At 41.1% G+C, this 15,400-nt stretch overlaps 1 protein-coding gene across 3 annotated transcripts in view; it reads right to left on the minus strand.

Moving 5' to 3' along the window:
* Positions 1-15,400, minus strand: part of RAPGEF5 (Rap guanine nucleotide exchange factor 5) — a 490,380-nt gene that overhangs the window by 16,380 nt on the left and 458,600 nt on the right. For all 3 annotated transcript variants that reach the window (XM_029589067.1, XM_029589066.1, XM_029589068.1), the window contains 3 exons: positions 13,507-13,594; positions 11,849-11,913; positions 5,405-5,459 (listed from right to left, as the gene is read on the minus strand). In XM_029589067.1, the coding sequence (XP_029444927.1) occupies positions 5,405-5,459; positions 11,849-11,913; positions 13,507-13,594 (208 nt within the window). The remainder of the gene's footprint in view (positions 1-5,404; positions 5,460-11,848; positions 11,914-13,506; positions 13,595-15,400) is intronic.

A 15,400-nucleotide genomic window follows, 5' to 3' on the forward strand; every position in this document is an offset into this window, starting at 1 on the left:
ACATGTGCACCTTGCACGCGCCGAGCCCGAGGGCAGCCCTGATGGCTGTCCCCGTTCCCTCCAAGGCCGCTCTGAAATTGGAGCGGCTTCAGAGCACTCCGAAATCGGAGCGGCCTTGGAGGGAACTTTTTTTCCGCCCCCCCCCCACCTTCCCTTCCCCTATCTAACCCACCCCCCAGCCCTATTTAAATCCCTCCCTACCTTATTTTATTTCTTATGCCTGCCAGCAGCCTGCCGGCGAGTGAACCCCCGACAAGGCCGGAACGGAGAAGGGCTCGGGACACGCCCCCGGACCGCTGTAACACCCCAGGACCCGCCCCTGGACCGCCCCCTTACCCCGAACATGCCCCCAGACTGCCATCACGCCCCCGGACCTGCCCCCAGACTGCCCACTTTTGAAAGTCTCGGGACTTGCGCGTGTCCCGGGGCTTAGGCTCGGCACACACAGGGGCATATTTTCTCAGGTTACGCGTGTAGTCTTTGAAAATCTGCCCCATAGATTTCAATACATTGAGGGGCGGATTTTAAGAGCCCTGCTCGCGTAAATCCGCCCGGATTTACGCGAGCAGGGCCTTGCGCGCCGGCGCGCCTATTTTCCATAAGCCTGCCGGCGCACGCAGAGCCCCGGGACTCGCGTAAGTCCCAGGGTTTTACGCCTCCGGGAGGCGTAAATCCCCCGACAAAGGTGGGGGGGGGGGTTTAGATAGGGCCAGGGGGGTGGGTTAGATAGAGGAAGGGAGGGGAAGGTGAGGGGAGGGCGAAAGCGAGTTCCCTCCGAGGCCGCTCCGATTTTGGAGCGGCCTTGGAGGGAACGGAGGCAGGCTGCGCGGCTTGGCACGCGCCGGCTGCACAAAATCGGCAGCCTTGCGCGCGCCGATCCTGGATTTTAGCAGATACGTGCGGCTACGCGCGTATCTACTAAAATCCAGCGTACTTTTGTTTGTGCCTGGTGCGCCAACAAAAGTACGCGAAGGCGCACTTTTTTAAAATCTACCCCTGAATGTGCATGCATTACCTACCTATTTTAAACATATATGCGAATATAATTTATGCATGAAAGTAAATGAGGACTTACATAAGTCCCAATTTACGTGTGTAACTCGGCCAATTTTATAACAATTGCACGTCAAGGAAATTATCAGTTTTACCAATTAGTCCACCAGTTCAACCAGTTCTTCATCAGGTCAGTGAGACCCTCCTGGTTCTTCATATTGAATTCACCCCCCCCCCCCCCCGTTTACCCAGATTTGACCCCCCAGTCAGTACTACACAATAAACATGTTTTATCACTTACATCAGATAATTAACGGGATGTGTAAATTGGAAAAGATACATGCGTATGGAACTTATAATCACATGTATTGTCCCTGCCCTAGAATGCCCCTAGACTGCTTCATTTTTACATGTGCATATTCATGTTTGAAAGTGAATATACAGGCATATTTGCAGTTTTTAAAACATATGGAATACTCATATAGTGGCTACTTGTGTAATACTTTTAAAATTTGCATTTAAATGAATTAGCCAGATTGACAAGCTTCAGCATTAAAATACACACCCAAAAAAGAAAAAGTATTCTACACACCCGAAAAAGAAAATTACCTTTGGCCTGTTTCATTTCATTTAATTTATTCAAATTTTATATCCTGCCTGTAAAATTATGTAATCCAGACAATAGTACAATAAAAGCATATTCATAATCAAGTAATAAGTCAAGTTACTATATAATAAACACTAAATCAACTGGTAACAATAAACATTAAAAAAAACTTTGGTATGATAGGTTGTTAATATCAAACTAGAATATCAAGCCGTTAAACCTGAGAAAATGCTGCTTCCTCTGGTAGCAGTTAACATTAGATGAGCCTGAATTTAAGATGGAAATGCTGCAGTCTATAGCACTATCATCACAATAGGCCTGATGAAAAAACCATGTGTTCACTACTTTCCTAAACTTTAAATAATAATCAGTTTGTAAGCAAATATCAGGGGGAAGAGAGAATCCTGATAGCCACTGAGGATTCTCTAGTGGAGGCGATAACTGAAGGTGATGGAATGTAGAGATAACCAGTCTGTGATGAATGGAGAGTTTGAGTAGAAGAATGAAGAACCAACATTTTGGACAGATAGAGTGGATAACCAGATGACAAGACACAGAGGGGCAGATTTTTAGAGGAGCACGCATAGGGTACATTTGTGCGCGCTACCCGGTGTGCACAAATGTACACCCAATTTTATAACATGCGCGCGCTGCCATGCGCATGTTATAAAATCTGGGGTCAGCGAGCGCAAGGGGGCGCACACTTGTGCACCTTGCACGCGCCGAGCCCTAGGGGAGGCCAGATGGCTTTCCCCATTCCCTCCCCCCACCTTCCCCTCCCTTCCCCTATCTAACCCATCCCCCAGCCCTACCTAAATCCCCCCTACCTTTGTTCTGTAAGTTACGCCTGCCAGATTGTGAAGGATGTAGGAGATTGGTCTTGTTAACAAAGGCCTGGATTCACCATTCTATTGCAGAATGGTGAATCCAGTGAAAATGGGGGGTGGGCCTGCAAAAGCCGGCAGCCTTCGCACCACTGCGGTATTTTCGCTGCCGGCTTTCGCACCCAATAGCGCCACCGTGAAAGGTGGCGCTATTGGGTGCGCTACTGGCGATGATACGTAGCTTACCTTATCGCTGCCAGCGAAGACACCGCGGAGTCCGCCTCCTCCTCTCGCCGCCCCGACTCCGCCCCCAGCATGCTATCGCATACAATAAGCATTTGAAAATGACCCCCAAAGTCATTTAATTGATGAAATACTATCTTCTCTATAATTTTAAAGATGAATGCTAAATTTGAAACTGGCCTATAATTTGCTAGTATGTTAGTATCTAACAACTCCTTTTTCAGGAGTGGGTGAATTCTAGCAGCTTTGAATTTGCCTATACTGTCAGGGCTGCTTTTTAGTGCTGTTCTCTGACCCTATGGAGGGCTGCTACCAGGGCATGGATCCTGTCAGGCTCCATAAGAGGGCAGAACACAAGGCTCCCTGAAAGACTACGCTGGATCCTGGCATGCCATCAAAGAAAGAATGAACGTTCTTTTGGTTAGGAACAGAGGCATAGCTGCGAGTGGACTTCAGTGGCCATTATCCCCTCACTTTTGGCTCAGGCTCCCACTCCTAGCAGCAGAGTCATGCTCCATCTGAGTCAGCCTCTTAAAGGTGTATCAGTTAGAGGACCCGGAGACTTTAGAATCACTATAGGTCCATGATCCCATATGCATTTAAGGGGGCTACATTGAATGGAAAACACCATTGCCCTGGGTTAGACATGTAAAAGTCTAAGCCATCAAAGTCTTTCTATTTACTTTTGGCAGGTAATTATTTATTCTCTCTCTTCTCAGCTCCTTAAAATTTCAGAAATGCCTGAGATGAGTGGAAGTCTATTTACATTCAGGCTCATACAGTAAGGTGCGCTTGGCTGAGAGCACCGTTTACCCTACAATTGGCTGCACGTTTTCGACATGCGTCTACTACCCTTTATACAGTAAGCGGTTTAGCATGTCGAAAACGCGCAGCCAACGCCCCCTGAAAACTAATAGCGTTCATCACATGCAAATGCATGTTGATGAGGCTAATAGTCAATCCCCGGGACACTGAAAGTAAAATGTGCGGCCATGCTGCACATTTTACACTCAGAAATGAATGCCTGCCCTTGGGTAGGTGTTAATTTCTGAGCAACCAGGTAAAGTGTACAGAAAAGCAGAAAATACTGCTTTTCTGTATATCCTCCGACTTAATATCCTAGTGAGGCTCTATTTTACTGGCGTCAGTTCTCAAACCCGCTGACAGCCACGGGCTAGGAAAACAGACGCCAGTAAAACTGTGCATCCATTTTTCTAACCTGCTGACTGGCGGGCAGATGTTTTTTAACTTTTATTTTATTTTTTTTAAGCTTCGGTTCCTTTGACTTAATATCACTAGGATATTCATGCATTAATAACATCCGTGGTTGATTACTGTAAAGTGTCCCTCAAACAGCATTATGGGCCTTACAGACAGTACAGATTCTGCTGCACGGGTGGTCACAGGAATTGTTCTCAGGGAGCATGTGACGCCTGTGCTGCGGAATCTGCATTGGTTCCCAATTAAATACAGGGTTATGTTTAAGGTACTGTTACTTGTATTTAAGATAATGCATGTCGTAGCACCTATATAATTTTTGCCTGTATTGGTTTCGTATCCACCAAGTTGATTGTTGAGATCTGCAGCATGTTATTATTGGAAATTCCCCCTCTTAAACAATATAGGCTGAATGAATCACAATCTAGATTGTTCTGCAAAATGGGCCCTGCTTGGTGGAATGGTTTGCCTATTGAGCTACATGCAATCTTCAATGCTGAAATTCAGAATTTTGTTGAAAGCTCACTTATTTTACTCAGCTTATGAGAGCTGTCCTAGTTAGAGTCCAGTCAGGTTTTACCAGTTTTGCCAGATTTGCCAGACTTGTTGTAATTGTTGTATTCTTATTGTATTGTAATTTGACTAAATTGTATTAAGTATTAATGTACTGATTTTATTAATTTATCTTTATTTGTTTGTATTTATTTATGTGTTATTTTATTATTATAGGTGATATGTGAGTTACGAATGATATGTATTACCACCTAGAAGTGTTAATAGTGTGATTTATAAATTTATAAATAAAGACCCACATAGGATGGGGGCAGGGCTTGGGAGGGATGCCCCAGTGCCCACCTTTTGGGCTCCCTCTCAAAAAAAATGTCAGTTCTGGCTACACTGCTGGTTAAAGATACAGAAAAGTAACAATTTTTTTTGCAAATAATTTGGCAAGGTAAAACTTCTTGTATTTTATTTTTTTGCTCTGGATACAAAATTTGTCACTTCTCTACTCTTTGTGCACACTAAGCCACAAATCACAGAAAAAAACAGTTTTTAATTAAAGTTTTATATATATTTAATATAAAAGCTATTTTTTCCTTTTCACATCTCAGTTTGTACAAAACACACTGTGGGACCTTTGCACACAATGGCTACATTTTAAGGATGGCACAACACTCCCCTGGTGTTTTTTGTTGAAGATTTTTGTTTGCATGGTTTTATCGAGGCGATTTCTTGATTTGCAGAATGTGCAGGAAATGAAAGCGTCATGACAAAAGGTGCGCTATGTTATGCCAAATGATGCGCTATGCCAAAACAGTGCAAGCGGGCTGACTTGCAGGCTCTCTCTGCTCTTTAGTTCTGATGGATCCTTAAGTCCATCCCAAAGTGAGTTACAGATCTGTGGGTAGGTACTGTTATGAAAACTTCGTCCACTCCACCTCCACCCCCAGCACATCCCTTTACTTGTGAAAAAAAAAAGAGCAACAAAGTCTGTGAAGGGTAAAAGTTTATTACTTACCAAACTGATTATTCCTACAATACCTCAGTGATCGTACAGTGTCGGCGATCATATGCTGGAAAGAAAAAACATTAAAAATCTCAGTATAGTCATGATATGCTGGCTGGCTAAACTGCTTAAAAATACTTTTGCAATCCAGCTATGCAAAGGAAGCGGTAACACAGAGTATGCAATGGTGGCGGTACCAAGTACCTTGTCTGTTACTGACTTTAAGGGATCTCAACCCCGCCACAGTAACTGTCATACTGTCCTTGTGAAAGCAAAAACCTCGCAGTTGGAACCATGTCCTTAAAATATTATAAGGAATTTGGAAGAGGTATGTCTACAGCCTTTGAAGGAAATAATATATGCTTCTTTACAAGGTTCAGTTCCCCTTATTGTGGAGGAAGCAGTAGTAAAATCACTTTGGAAAAGGTTAAATTAGATGCAAAGGACCCTAAAACTATGTGTACTGTGTCAAACCTGCCAGTTTTGGTCAAGGTTTTAGAAAAGGCAGTATCTATATAGTTGCAAGCATATTTGGATGAAATAAATGCCTTGGATACATATCAATTGGGTTTTAGACAATAGCATTGAGACAGGATTAGTGGAAACTATTGATCACCTTCACATGATAAAGGGGTTGAGTCCATCTTGCTGTTACTCAACTTGAATGCAGTATTTGATACTATAGACCAATAATATTATGATTGAGTGTCTGACCAGTTTAGGGCTAAATGGACCGGTTTTGTCATGGTTTAGAACTTTCTTTCTGAGAGAATTGAAAAGATTGTAGATGGGTCTTTCTCTAGAGTATGTCTTCTAATATGTGGGTTCTTGCAGGGCTCCTTAATTCTTCCCTGCACTTTTCAATGTAAAATCATTAGCAAAAGTAATGAGCGATCTGGGGCTTACTTTTCTGTATTTTGCTGATGATATGCAATTTAATCTCCCTGTGGGAAAAGATCAAAACCAAAATATTCAGAAATTAAATGGGTCTCGTGATGATGTCCGCTTCGATGAAGAAGAATAAAGTAAAACTGAACCCGCCGAAACTGGAGCAGTGGGTTTAAGGGTACTGTGAGTTCCACTGGAAGCACAAATTAAATTTAAATCTTTAACTTTAACCTTTGGAGTTTAACATGAAATGGGTCTCCTCTATCTGAAGAAAACGTTTGTACGATACTCCCCTAGATTTTAATACTCGCAGAATGAGAGGTATCTCTGTAGACCACCAGTAAGGAGTATGAAACTAGTATGTTAGAGGTACTATGTTTCTCTTTGGCGATTCCTGGAATATGGAATTCAGTCCCAAGGGATGTGATCTCTGATCTAGCCACTTTTAAAACTGCTCTGAAGACATAGTAATTTTAAATTAAAGAGCTTAGAGATAGATGCTATTTTAGCTATTATGACTTTAATTAAAGAGGTCTAGTCCAATGATTCTCAACCGGTCCTTAGGGACCACCTGGCCAATCTGATTTTCAGGATATCCCTAATGAATATGCATTGGATATATCTGCATACCTTGGAGGCAGTGCATGCAAATATATCTCTTACATATTCATTAAGGGGTATCCTCAAAACCAGACTGGCCAGGCGGTCCCAGAGGACTGGATTGAGAACACTGGTTCTGGTTGACCCCTATACAATGAGACCCTCTTAGGGAGCTTAGAGGGAAAGATTCCTGTAAATATACTGTGAATGGAAGGAAAGTGGAGTCATTTTCAATATCACATTTTGTTGCTTTATGTTATTTTATTCTATTTTTATATTATAATTTGTATTCAAATTCAAGGCTTACAAGAATACCTGCACCAGAAAACAAAGACAACATCCAGAAATAATAACCCAAAAATTATCAGTCATTGTTTTTCTTGTCATACACCACAAAAAGGAGGGGGATTCAGGAACATTTCAGATAGTTGAATATTATATATTAGAATTTTCTTTTTTCTTGTTTCTATAGCGAAGGGGGGCATCATATCAAACCAATGCTAATCATGCCCGCATAACTCAAGACAAATCCAGTTTTTTAGAATCCAAGAAAAATCTCAGTTGTGATGGCTCAAAAAATGACCTAACGTTCTGCAATGTCAAAATTAATTTACAAGCGAAACAAATTACAAACAATACTCTGAGTACAATTGCTTCCTGATGCATTTGCAAGACATTTATTTCCTGCGTTCTAGTGTATACCTGGAAATATTGAGAAACAACCAGACACTGTGGCCATGAAATAAGACTGGCCTGTTGTGGAAAAAAAAAGTCATGGCTAATTCCCAATCTTAAGGGAACACAAAATTAGACTAGAAGTGTTCCCCATCAAACTTGTCCCCATCATCAGATTTTTCCAAAAGCCAGTTAAGGTCTAAACTGTCCACAGACAGATGGCCTTCTTCCAAGAGGGTTCCTTGGCACTGTCCCCTCATTTTGCTTGCTTGTTGGTAAAAAATTAAGCCCTACTAATATGTGAAAGGGTCTCAGACAACATACTTAAGGACCCCAGAAGATATTTCTTAAATATTTCATGTAGGGAACGAACTAATTTTATGAAAATTTACAGCATGAATATACAAATGTCTTGCATAATTTTCCAGTTTCCTCCTTAGTAGCAAATTACCCTGAAGTAGACCTGTCTGAGTGCTGTTCTCTCCCCATTTTGGAAACTTTAGAACAGTTCCAGTGGTAGAAGCAGGCAAGGCCACTAGCTATCTACTTGGAAGAAAAAAATTATACCCAGACTATCATTGCTCTTACATTTAAGGGTCAATCAGGGGCTTTGCAGTTCTACATAACTTAGGCTCAGGAAACCTTTTTTCCTTTTAACATATATTGTGATCTGTCTGTATTTCCATGTAGGATTTAACCCACAACTTCCCAACTCAAGTTTTGAAAGGCCTGATGTGCCCAAGGACAGGAATCGCATATCACTCGCAGATGGCTGGCCATGTAAAACAAAAGCGATACAGTATTCAATTCATATTATTATATAATGGTATTAAGATGATCAGGCATTTTCCATCCTTAAAACAAAATGGGAAATTGGATACTGCACTGCTGCCTGACTCGCGTGAAGTTTTGAACACTGTGTAGAAAGCTGATTAAAGCAACCTGCCTGCAGCGCACAATGAAAGCTCTTCATTGTGTCTCTCAAAAGGGTAAGAGGTGAAAAAGATTCTATGGTGGGTGAGCAGAGCACATGTCGTTTGGTTTGGCACATGATGTATTACAAGCACATGCTCTATTGCTCTTTCTTAGAACTGCTCACACTAGAAAAGCTGGATGAATGCTTTGCTTATCACTAGTAATGGTTAAGCTGTGCTTTTTTTTTTTTTTTAGCCTAATGGTCCCTGTACAAGGAGGATGTAAAGCACTACAGCTTCACTAACATCTTAGTGCTGCCAGTTGCTGAAATGTGCTCTCTTATGTCTGGTGGGAAAACATGGTAAATCAGGATCTGTCTATTACACAAACACATAAGAGTCACTATTGGGTGGCATTTAGCTGAATAACTCACAAGTTATCTAGATAAATGCTGACTTCTCAATATTTTGGCCACTTAACTGGCTAAAGTTTAGCTGGATAACTTATTATCCATCTAAAATTTTGACAGATTATGAAGCAGCATTCCAGGAGTGTACCTGGGCGGAATTAAGTTCAGACATTTAGGTTTAGCCAGTAATTTAGCCATGGAATTCTGGTCATGCTGTAGAGCAGTCCTAAGACAGCTAGATAAACTTATCTGGCTACCTTTAAGATAGTCAGCTATATTCATTAGTGCAGCTGCACCACTGAATATCCCTCCAAAGTTAAGTTTATCTGGCTAACTTTGCAATCTGGCTAGTGACTATTACCCCCACAGATTTTATAAAAACCTTCAAATTCAAATATGACAGATTGAAACATGGACACATGACTTAAAGCAGCTGTCACGTGTAATCTTCCTGGTCTCCAGGGAAAAAGCAAATAGTAACATGATGCCTAACCACATTACATTCAGCAATTGTATTCTTTCCTTAGAGAAACACAAGTCAATAGACTCCACCTCCTTAGATCCACTCTCCTCAGTCATGCTCTACTATAGGGGAAAATAGTTATTATGGTAACTATTTTGTTCTGGCTTTAATTTTATTCCCCATGCATTTTTATCATTTTAATTTTTTGAAAGCTTCTCCAGCCAATATGCATCTATGTCAACAGTTAAGCTTTTGTGCCGATCCTTATATAAATACCATACAGATGTCACACCAACACATGAAAAATCAATTCATCAAGAATAGCTAAAGAATGAACACACTGAAGAAGAATTTAACAAATGGGACCCACTGAACCCCTTTTATTCCAAAATACTGAAATTAACAAAATGTAAATATAGAGAGACAAAAACAAAGTTAGGAATAAGATCAAAGTAGGAAGTGTTGATCTAAGAAACTGGCCAGTTGATAAAGCACTATGGGCTAGACACTTCAAATTTTAATTTAATTTGAAAATTTATATACCACTTTTCCACATTAAAAATCTGTTCACGGTAGCATACAATCTAAACAAAGTTCATAATACTATCAGAACAAACAAGTATTTCTGATAAAAAATTTCAAATATCTAATACATATAAAATAATAATAAAAGCCATAGGGAAGTAAATAAAAGCATGTGACATAGAACAATTTCAAATTAAAAACATGATAAAACACACATAATACCAATACACTAAAATAGAACAACAAAATGAAGGAATCAAAAATCCTTCCAAAATCATAAGTATAAAACAAGCTAATCCACAAATCCAAACCATAAAACTGTTTATATTATAACAAATAATATATCTGTCAAAGGATCAATCAGATAACACTGAGGGACCAAATCATCTCACCAACGGCCCAATTTTTAAAGGCCAGTGCGTGTAAAAAATGGGAGATACACATGTGGCTGGGCCCGTGGCCACGCACGTATCTCCCGGTACACGTGGAAGAACTGGCTAAGGAAAAAGGGGAGGGGCAGGGAGGGCCGGGGACGGGGTCTGGATGGCCAGGACAGCATCATTAGGCACTGTCCTGGTGAAGTGCGGGCTGACCGGCTCCAGAGAGCAGGTAAGTATGGGAAAAAAAAGCAGCTAGTTAGAGGGGTTTTTAGGGGTCAGGGAAGATAGGGGAAAAGGCAGGCAGGGTAGTAGGGGGCTTAGGAAGATTCCTCCCAGTCCAATCATTTATTGGAGTGGACTGGGAGGGAACTGGGGAAAGACCCTATCACGACACCGGGCGCTTGTACTAAAATTCCCATCCACTTGCGCTCGCAAGTCGGCAATTGCCCGTGCCAATATGAAATTGGGCGCGCATGTGCACACGGGTAGCGGACTTTATAATATTTCCGTGTCAACACGCGCATGTTATAAAATCGGCATGTCCATGTGCGCACGCCGGGAACCGCGCACAAATAGATGCCCAAGTGTGAGTTTAAAAATTCACCTTCAAGCTGGTGAGTCTAAAATGGTCATTTTTGGAGGGCTTGTAGAATCGAGGAATTTTATATTTTATGAGCTGAATGCATGTAATTTTATTTGTGAATAAATGAAATTAACCAGTTTACCAACTGGTCCAACAGCTCGCCAGTCCTCCAGGTCATCAAGATCTTCCTGGTTTTTCAGCCTGAACTCCTTCCAGTTCACCCAGCCCTCCTACCCAGTCAGCACTACACAATCAATATATTTAATATCACTTATGCCAGATAATTATCAGGTGTAAAATGACACAAGTAAGTTGGCAAATCTACATGCATAAGCGTCTTTTAAAATAGCAACTTACACATGTAAGTGTTGGCCCTGTGCCAGAACGACCCTAGACCGCTCAGTTTTTACATGCATATATGCGTATTTTCAACATGTATTTTCAACTTTTATAAAATATAGAATATGCAAGAACAGGCTACTTATGTGTGAATATGCTAATTTTTATGCATGTAACGTTTTGTGTAAATTAACCCACATAGGTTACGTACTGTAAAAAGCAGGTGTAATTTTGTGTGGGTTAGTTTGTGTGAATTATTTCAGATAATTTTCAAGGCGAACCTATGCAAATAGGTTTGCTTTGAAAATTGGTGGTGTATCTTTTTAACATTACCCTTCAAATGAAGTCCAGTCTATAAAATTCACATTTCTGTCAAATAAAGGACAATTAACTAAATATCATTATCACATAGGGAGAAATAATCAAAGATTTTACACAGAGATATGCTGTGCAGCCTCATCATATTCTTACTCAGACTATGACACCTCCCTACCTGCAGAGACCTCCAGTGAGCTCTGCTCCTAGCCTCCTAAGCCGTCTCCTCACAGATCATCATGCTGTGATTGTACACTGCTCTGAGGTACCAGAAGCACTGACACAGAGCACGTATCACCATAAAGACTTGCAAAATAAATTTCTAATAAAAGAACCATTTTAGTGAAGGAAAACTGCAACTTACCAACTTCTCAAAGTTAACAAGGTTATCTAGGAAGGTTTTATTTCCTTCATGGATGAATGTCACATCTGAAAATAAGAAAAGCAAGATGTATGTTTTTAGTTTTCAAGAACTCAGCAAACTATGAGATCAATATTCAGAAGACTTAAAAGGATAAAACTGACTTTAACCCACATAATTCTTGCCCTTTAAAAATGTCCTCTCCCAGCAATTTTGTATGCACAAAAGTTTAGTGCACACAAAGTTACTTGTATATAAATGGGGTGAGGCTAGAAGGATGGTGAGGGCTGTCTAAATATTTAGACAGATAGTGCCATATTGGATTACAAGATATGCAGATAAATTAGATATTATTCCATATACATGAGAAGACTTTGCTAGCAGATTGATGCATACAGCCAAATACTAAGAACAGAATAACAAAGTGAAGAGCAGCTTGATGGCCCACAACTGGCAAATGTCCTATACAGTACTATAGAATAAACTAACCTAACTATATACAATTAAAGGAATGAAGTATAAGTATCCAATGTAAAATTATTAACACCAATGAAGGATTTTGGTGAAATTACGTTTCATAAGTCTGAAAAAGTGTGCTGTATATCACTAGAAAAGGAGTGGGCAAACATTTTTGCTCGAGCGCCACATTAATGGCCTAACCTGTTTAAGGGGCTAGCGAGGATCCTTCCCCGCTGACACCCAGGATTCCAGCTGACAAATGTAGGGGGGTGGAACTCCAGCAGAGCCTTCTAAATATCTGGCCCATGGGAGTGGCATCACATTTGGCCCATGGATGTCACTTTGAGGCAGAAAGGAGCTGCTGTCTGCTGTGGGCTGGGACCTGTCTTGATGAGTCAGATCAAACTGAAGGCTCCCAGAGGCCATAATTTGTCAATTTCTGCACTAGAACTCCCAAATCGCCAATGGATTATTATGTACATTTAACTAAAGTAGTTTACAGTCCTCCCTAACATCTCTGCTTTGCACCATGCTTTTCTGTAATTTCTTTCTCATTAAGACAGTGGTATCAAAGTAATGTTACAATAATGATCGCTACTGTAAAATGTACATTTTTTTTATCAATAAAGTTTATTTTAATTAAAAAAAACATGACCTGAATTTTCTGCTTTGTTGTAATTAAGCTAATATTTTCTCTTCACTTGAAAAGCTACATAATAAAAAAAAACCTTCCGATATAAAGCAACAGGATTCTCAGGAGCAAAAATGTATCTTAGTCAAGCATATAAATTAAAATTTTATGAAAAGATGCAAACTACTACTGCTGCTGCTTAAAAGTCTGCAGTGATAAGAGGGCACTGTGTTGACAGGGAACAAGAGATGGAGAAGGGAAATAAAAGAGGTGGCCATCAAAGAGCTGGAAATATTGCAATGTGCAGGGTTTTGAACAGGTTTGGGTTTTTTTTTGTATACACAGAACATATGATCAATGTGCCATCTTTTACTAAGCAATGTAAAATTAATATTGCGTTTAGATACCATGCCCTATGACCGGAATACCTCACATCAATAGACAGTAGCATTTACCAGGAACCAACATGCTGGGAAATTACCTTGTGGCTGTGGCAACTTAACCATTACAAATTGGGGAAGACTCAATTACAGGAAGCGCTTTAGAAAACAACTCATGTTTTTGCAATTACCTTTAAGTAGCAAGGGCATGAAGGGTATTTTCGGTGGCTTCATTTTTTTAAATGCATCACGGTAGGCTTTATGGTTCAGAGAAGGATCCTGCAGAATCATTTTGGTTGCAAAGAGAAGAAAAATAAAATCAATACTCTACAAACCACCAGCCCCCCCCCCCCCCCCCATTTTTTGTGTCTGTTGTGCAGTGGTTGTCGATCTAACCATGACATCCACAACATTCGTTTGTGCTAAGGGTGGTTTTGCCTGCATCGTAGAGTGAGGTGAACATTTGAAATGACTGCTGAAGTGTATGGATGGTAAACAATGGAATACAGGTAGAGCACTCCAAAGGCACTACTTGCTGTGCATAGACATGTTAGACTAGTTTGTGGATTTTTAGCTTGCCTTTCCAAGCGATGTGCAAGGTGGCTTACAGCATTATTAGAATTCAGGCAGAATGTCTCAGCAAACCATTCGGAGTCTCTGTTGATATTATTTCACTTTAGAGGAGCACATATCCTTTAGCCCTTTTTAACAGTTAGTGGGACAGTGGGACAGTCAGTGTTGCAGACTGTAGCACCACTTTTGAATACTTATGCGCCTTTCTCCAATATGTGGATGCAACACATAGAGCAAAGCCCGCCGACAATAGACCTGCGAGCAGCATGTGACGGCACTGTAAGGCGTCAAGCATCAGCTGCAGCCAAGAAGCACAGTAAAAACCCAGGGCAAAACAGCTCCAAGAACCTGCTGAAAATGCTACCAGCAATGCATCACAAATACATTTAAGGCATTTATTCATTTCAAAGTAACCGCTGCTTATGATCTAAATCCCGTAAGATAGAAAACAGCTTCTAAAAATGCACTTAAAGGGGGAGAGATTTTCAGTCCCCACGAAAAACCTTTCAAAATTGTCTCATAATTCTACAGCCAAGCAAACAAAAGAATAAAGTATTTTCCAACAAGGTTTAGGCTGAGAACATTTGATAACTTGAAGAGAAAAGCAATGATCCTAATCTGCAACACTCTATCAGGTGAATTTTCAAAGAAGTTACACAAAAAAATGTAACATACTATTGTAGCAATCTTCAAAAGCCATTTACTCAAGTAAAGTACACTTACACAGGTAAATCCTATGGATAATTTACTGGCATATATTTTAGTAATTTTCAAAAGCCCACTTACACAAGTAAACTTCATTTTCACGTGTAACACCCCATTTTACGCGTGTAAATGTTTTGTGTAAAGCCCTTGGAAGGCTCAGGCATGGAGAATAATAAAGTTAAGGTGACCAACTGGCTTCATTTTTTTCAGGACAGGATGATCCAGCCCTAGTTTTCCCCCACTACATACCTGGACTTTTAATCTTGCTTTTCTTAGGAACTTTTGGCCGAATTTTAAGAGGCCCGCACGTGCAAATACCGGTGGTTACGCATGTGACTGGGATCTGTGCGTGCCACGCGCATATTCTAAAGATCCTGGCCACACACGTAACCACCGGTATTTGTGCGCTTCCCTGGGGCAGCGTCAAATGGTGCTGACCCGGCCCGCCCCTCCCCTTCCGAGGGGCCCGGCACCTCTGTGCATATCGGTGGTTACATGCATGGCCGGGCCCTGTGCACACCATGCACATTTTCTAAAGTGCCCGGTCACGCTCCAGAGGCGCACCAACGTTAAAAATAAAAAAAATGTAAGTTAGGTAGGGGGTGGGGAGGAGAAGGGAAGAGGTAGGAAGGGTAGGGTTAGGGATAGGAAAGTTCCCTCCTAGTCCGCTCCTTATTGCGTTGCCGTGCCTAGGTTTTAAAACCCCCCCCCCGTGCACGTGAGTCAGGGGTTGTCCGCAAATGCGCGCGCAGATTTTAAAATCCAGCGCACATGTGTGTGCAGCCATTGGATTTTATAATATGCGCG

This window comes from Rhinatrema bivittatum, chromosome 2 (genome assembly GCF_901001135.1).
Source record: "Rhinatrema bivittatum chromosome 2, aRhiBiv1.1, whole genome shotgun sequence".
Taxonomy (NCBI): domain Eukaryota; kingdom Metazoa; phylum Chordata; class Amphibia; order Gymnophiona; family Rhinatrematidae; genus Rhinatrema; species Rhinatrema bivittatum.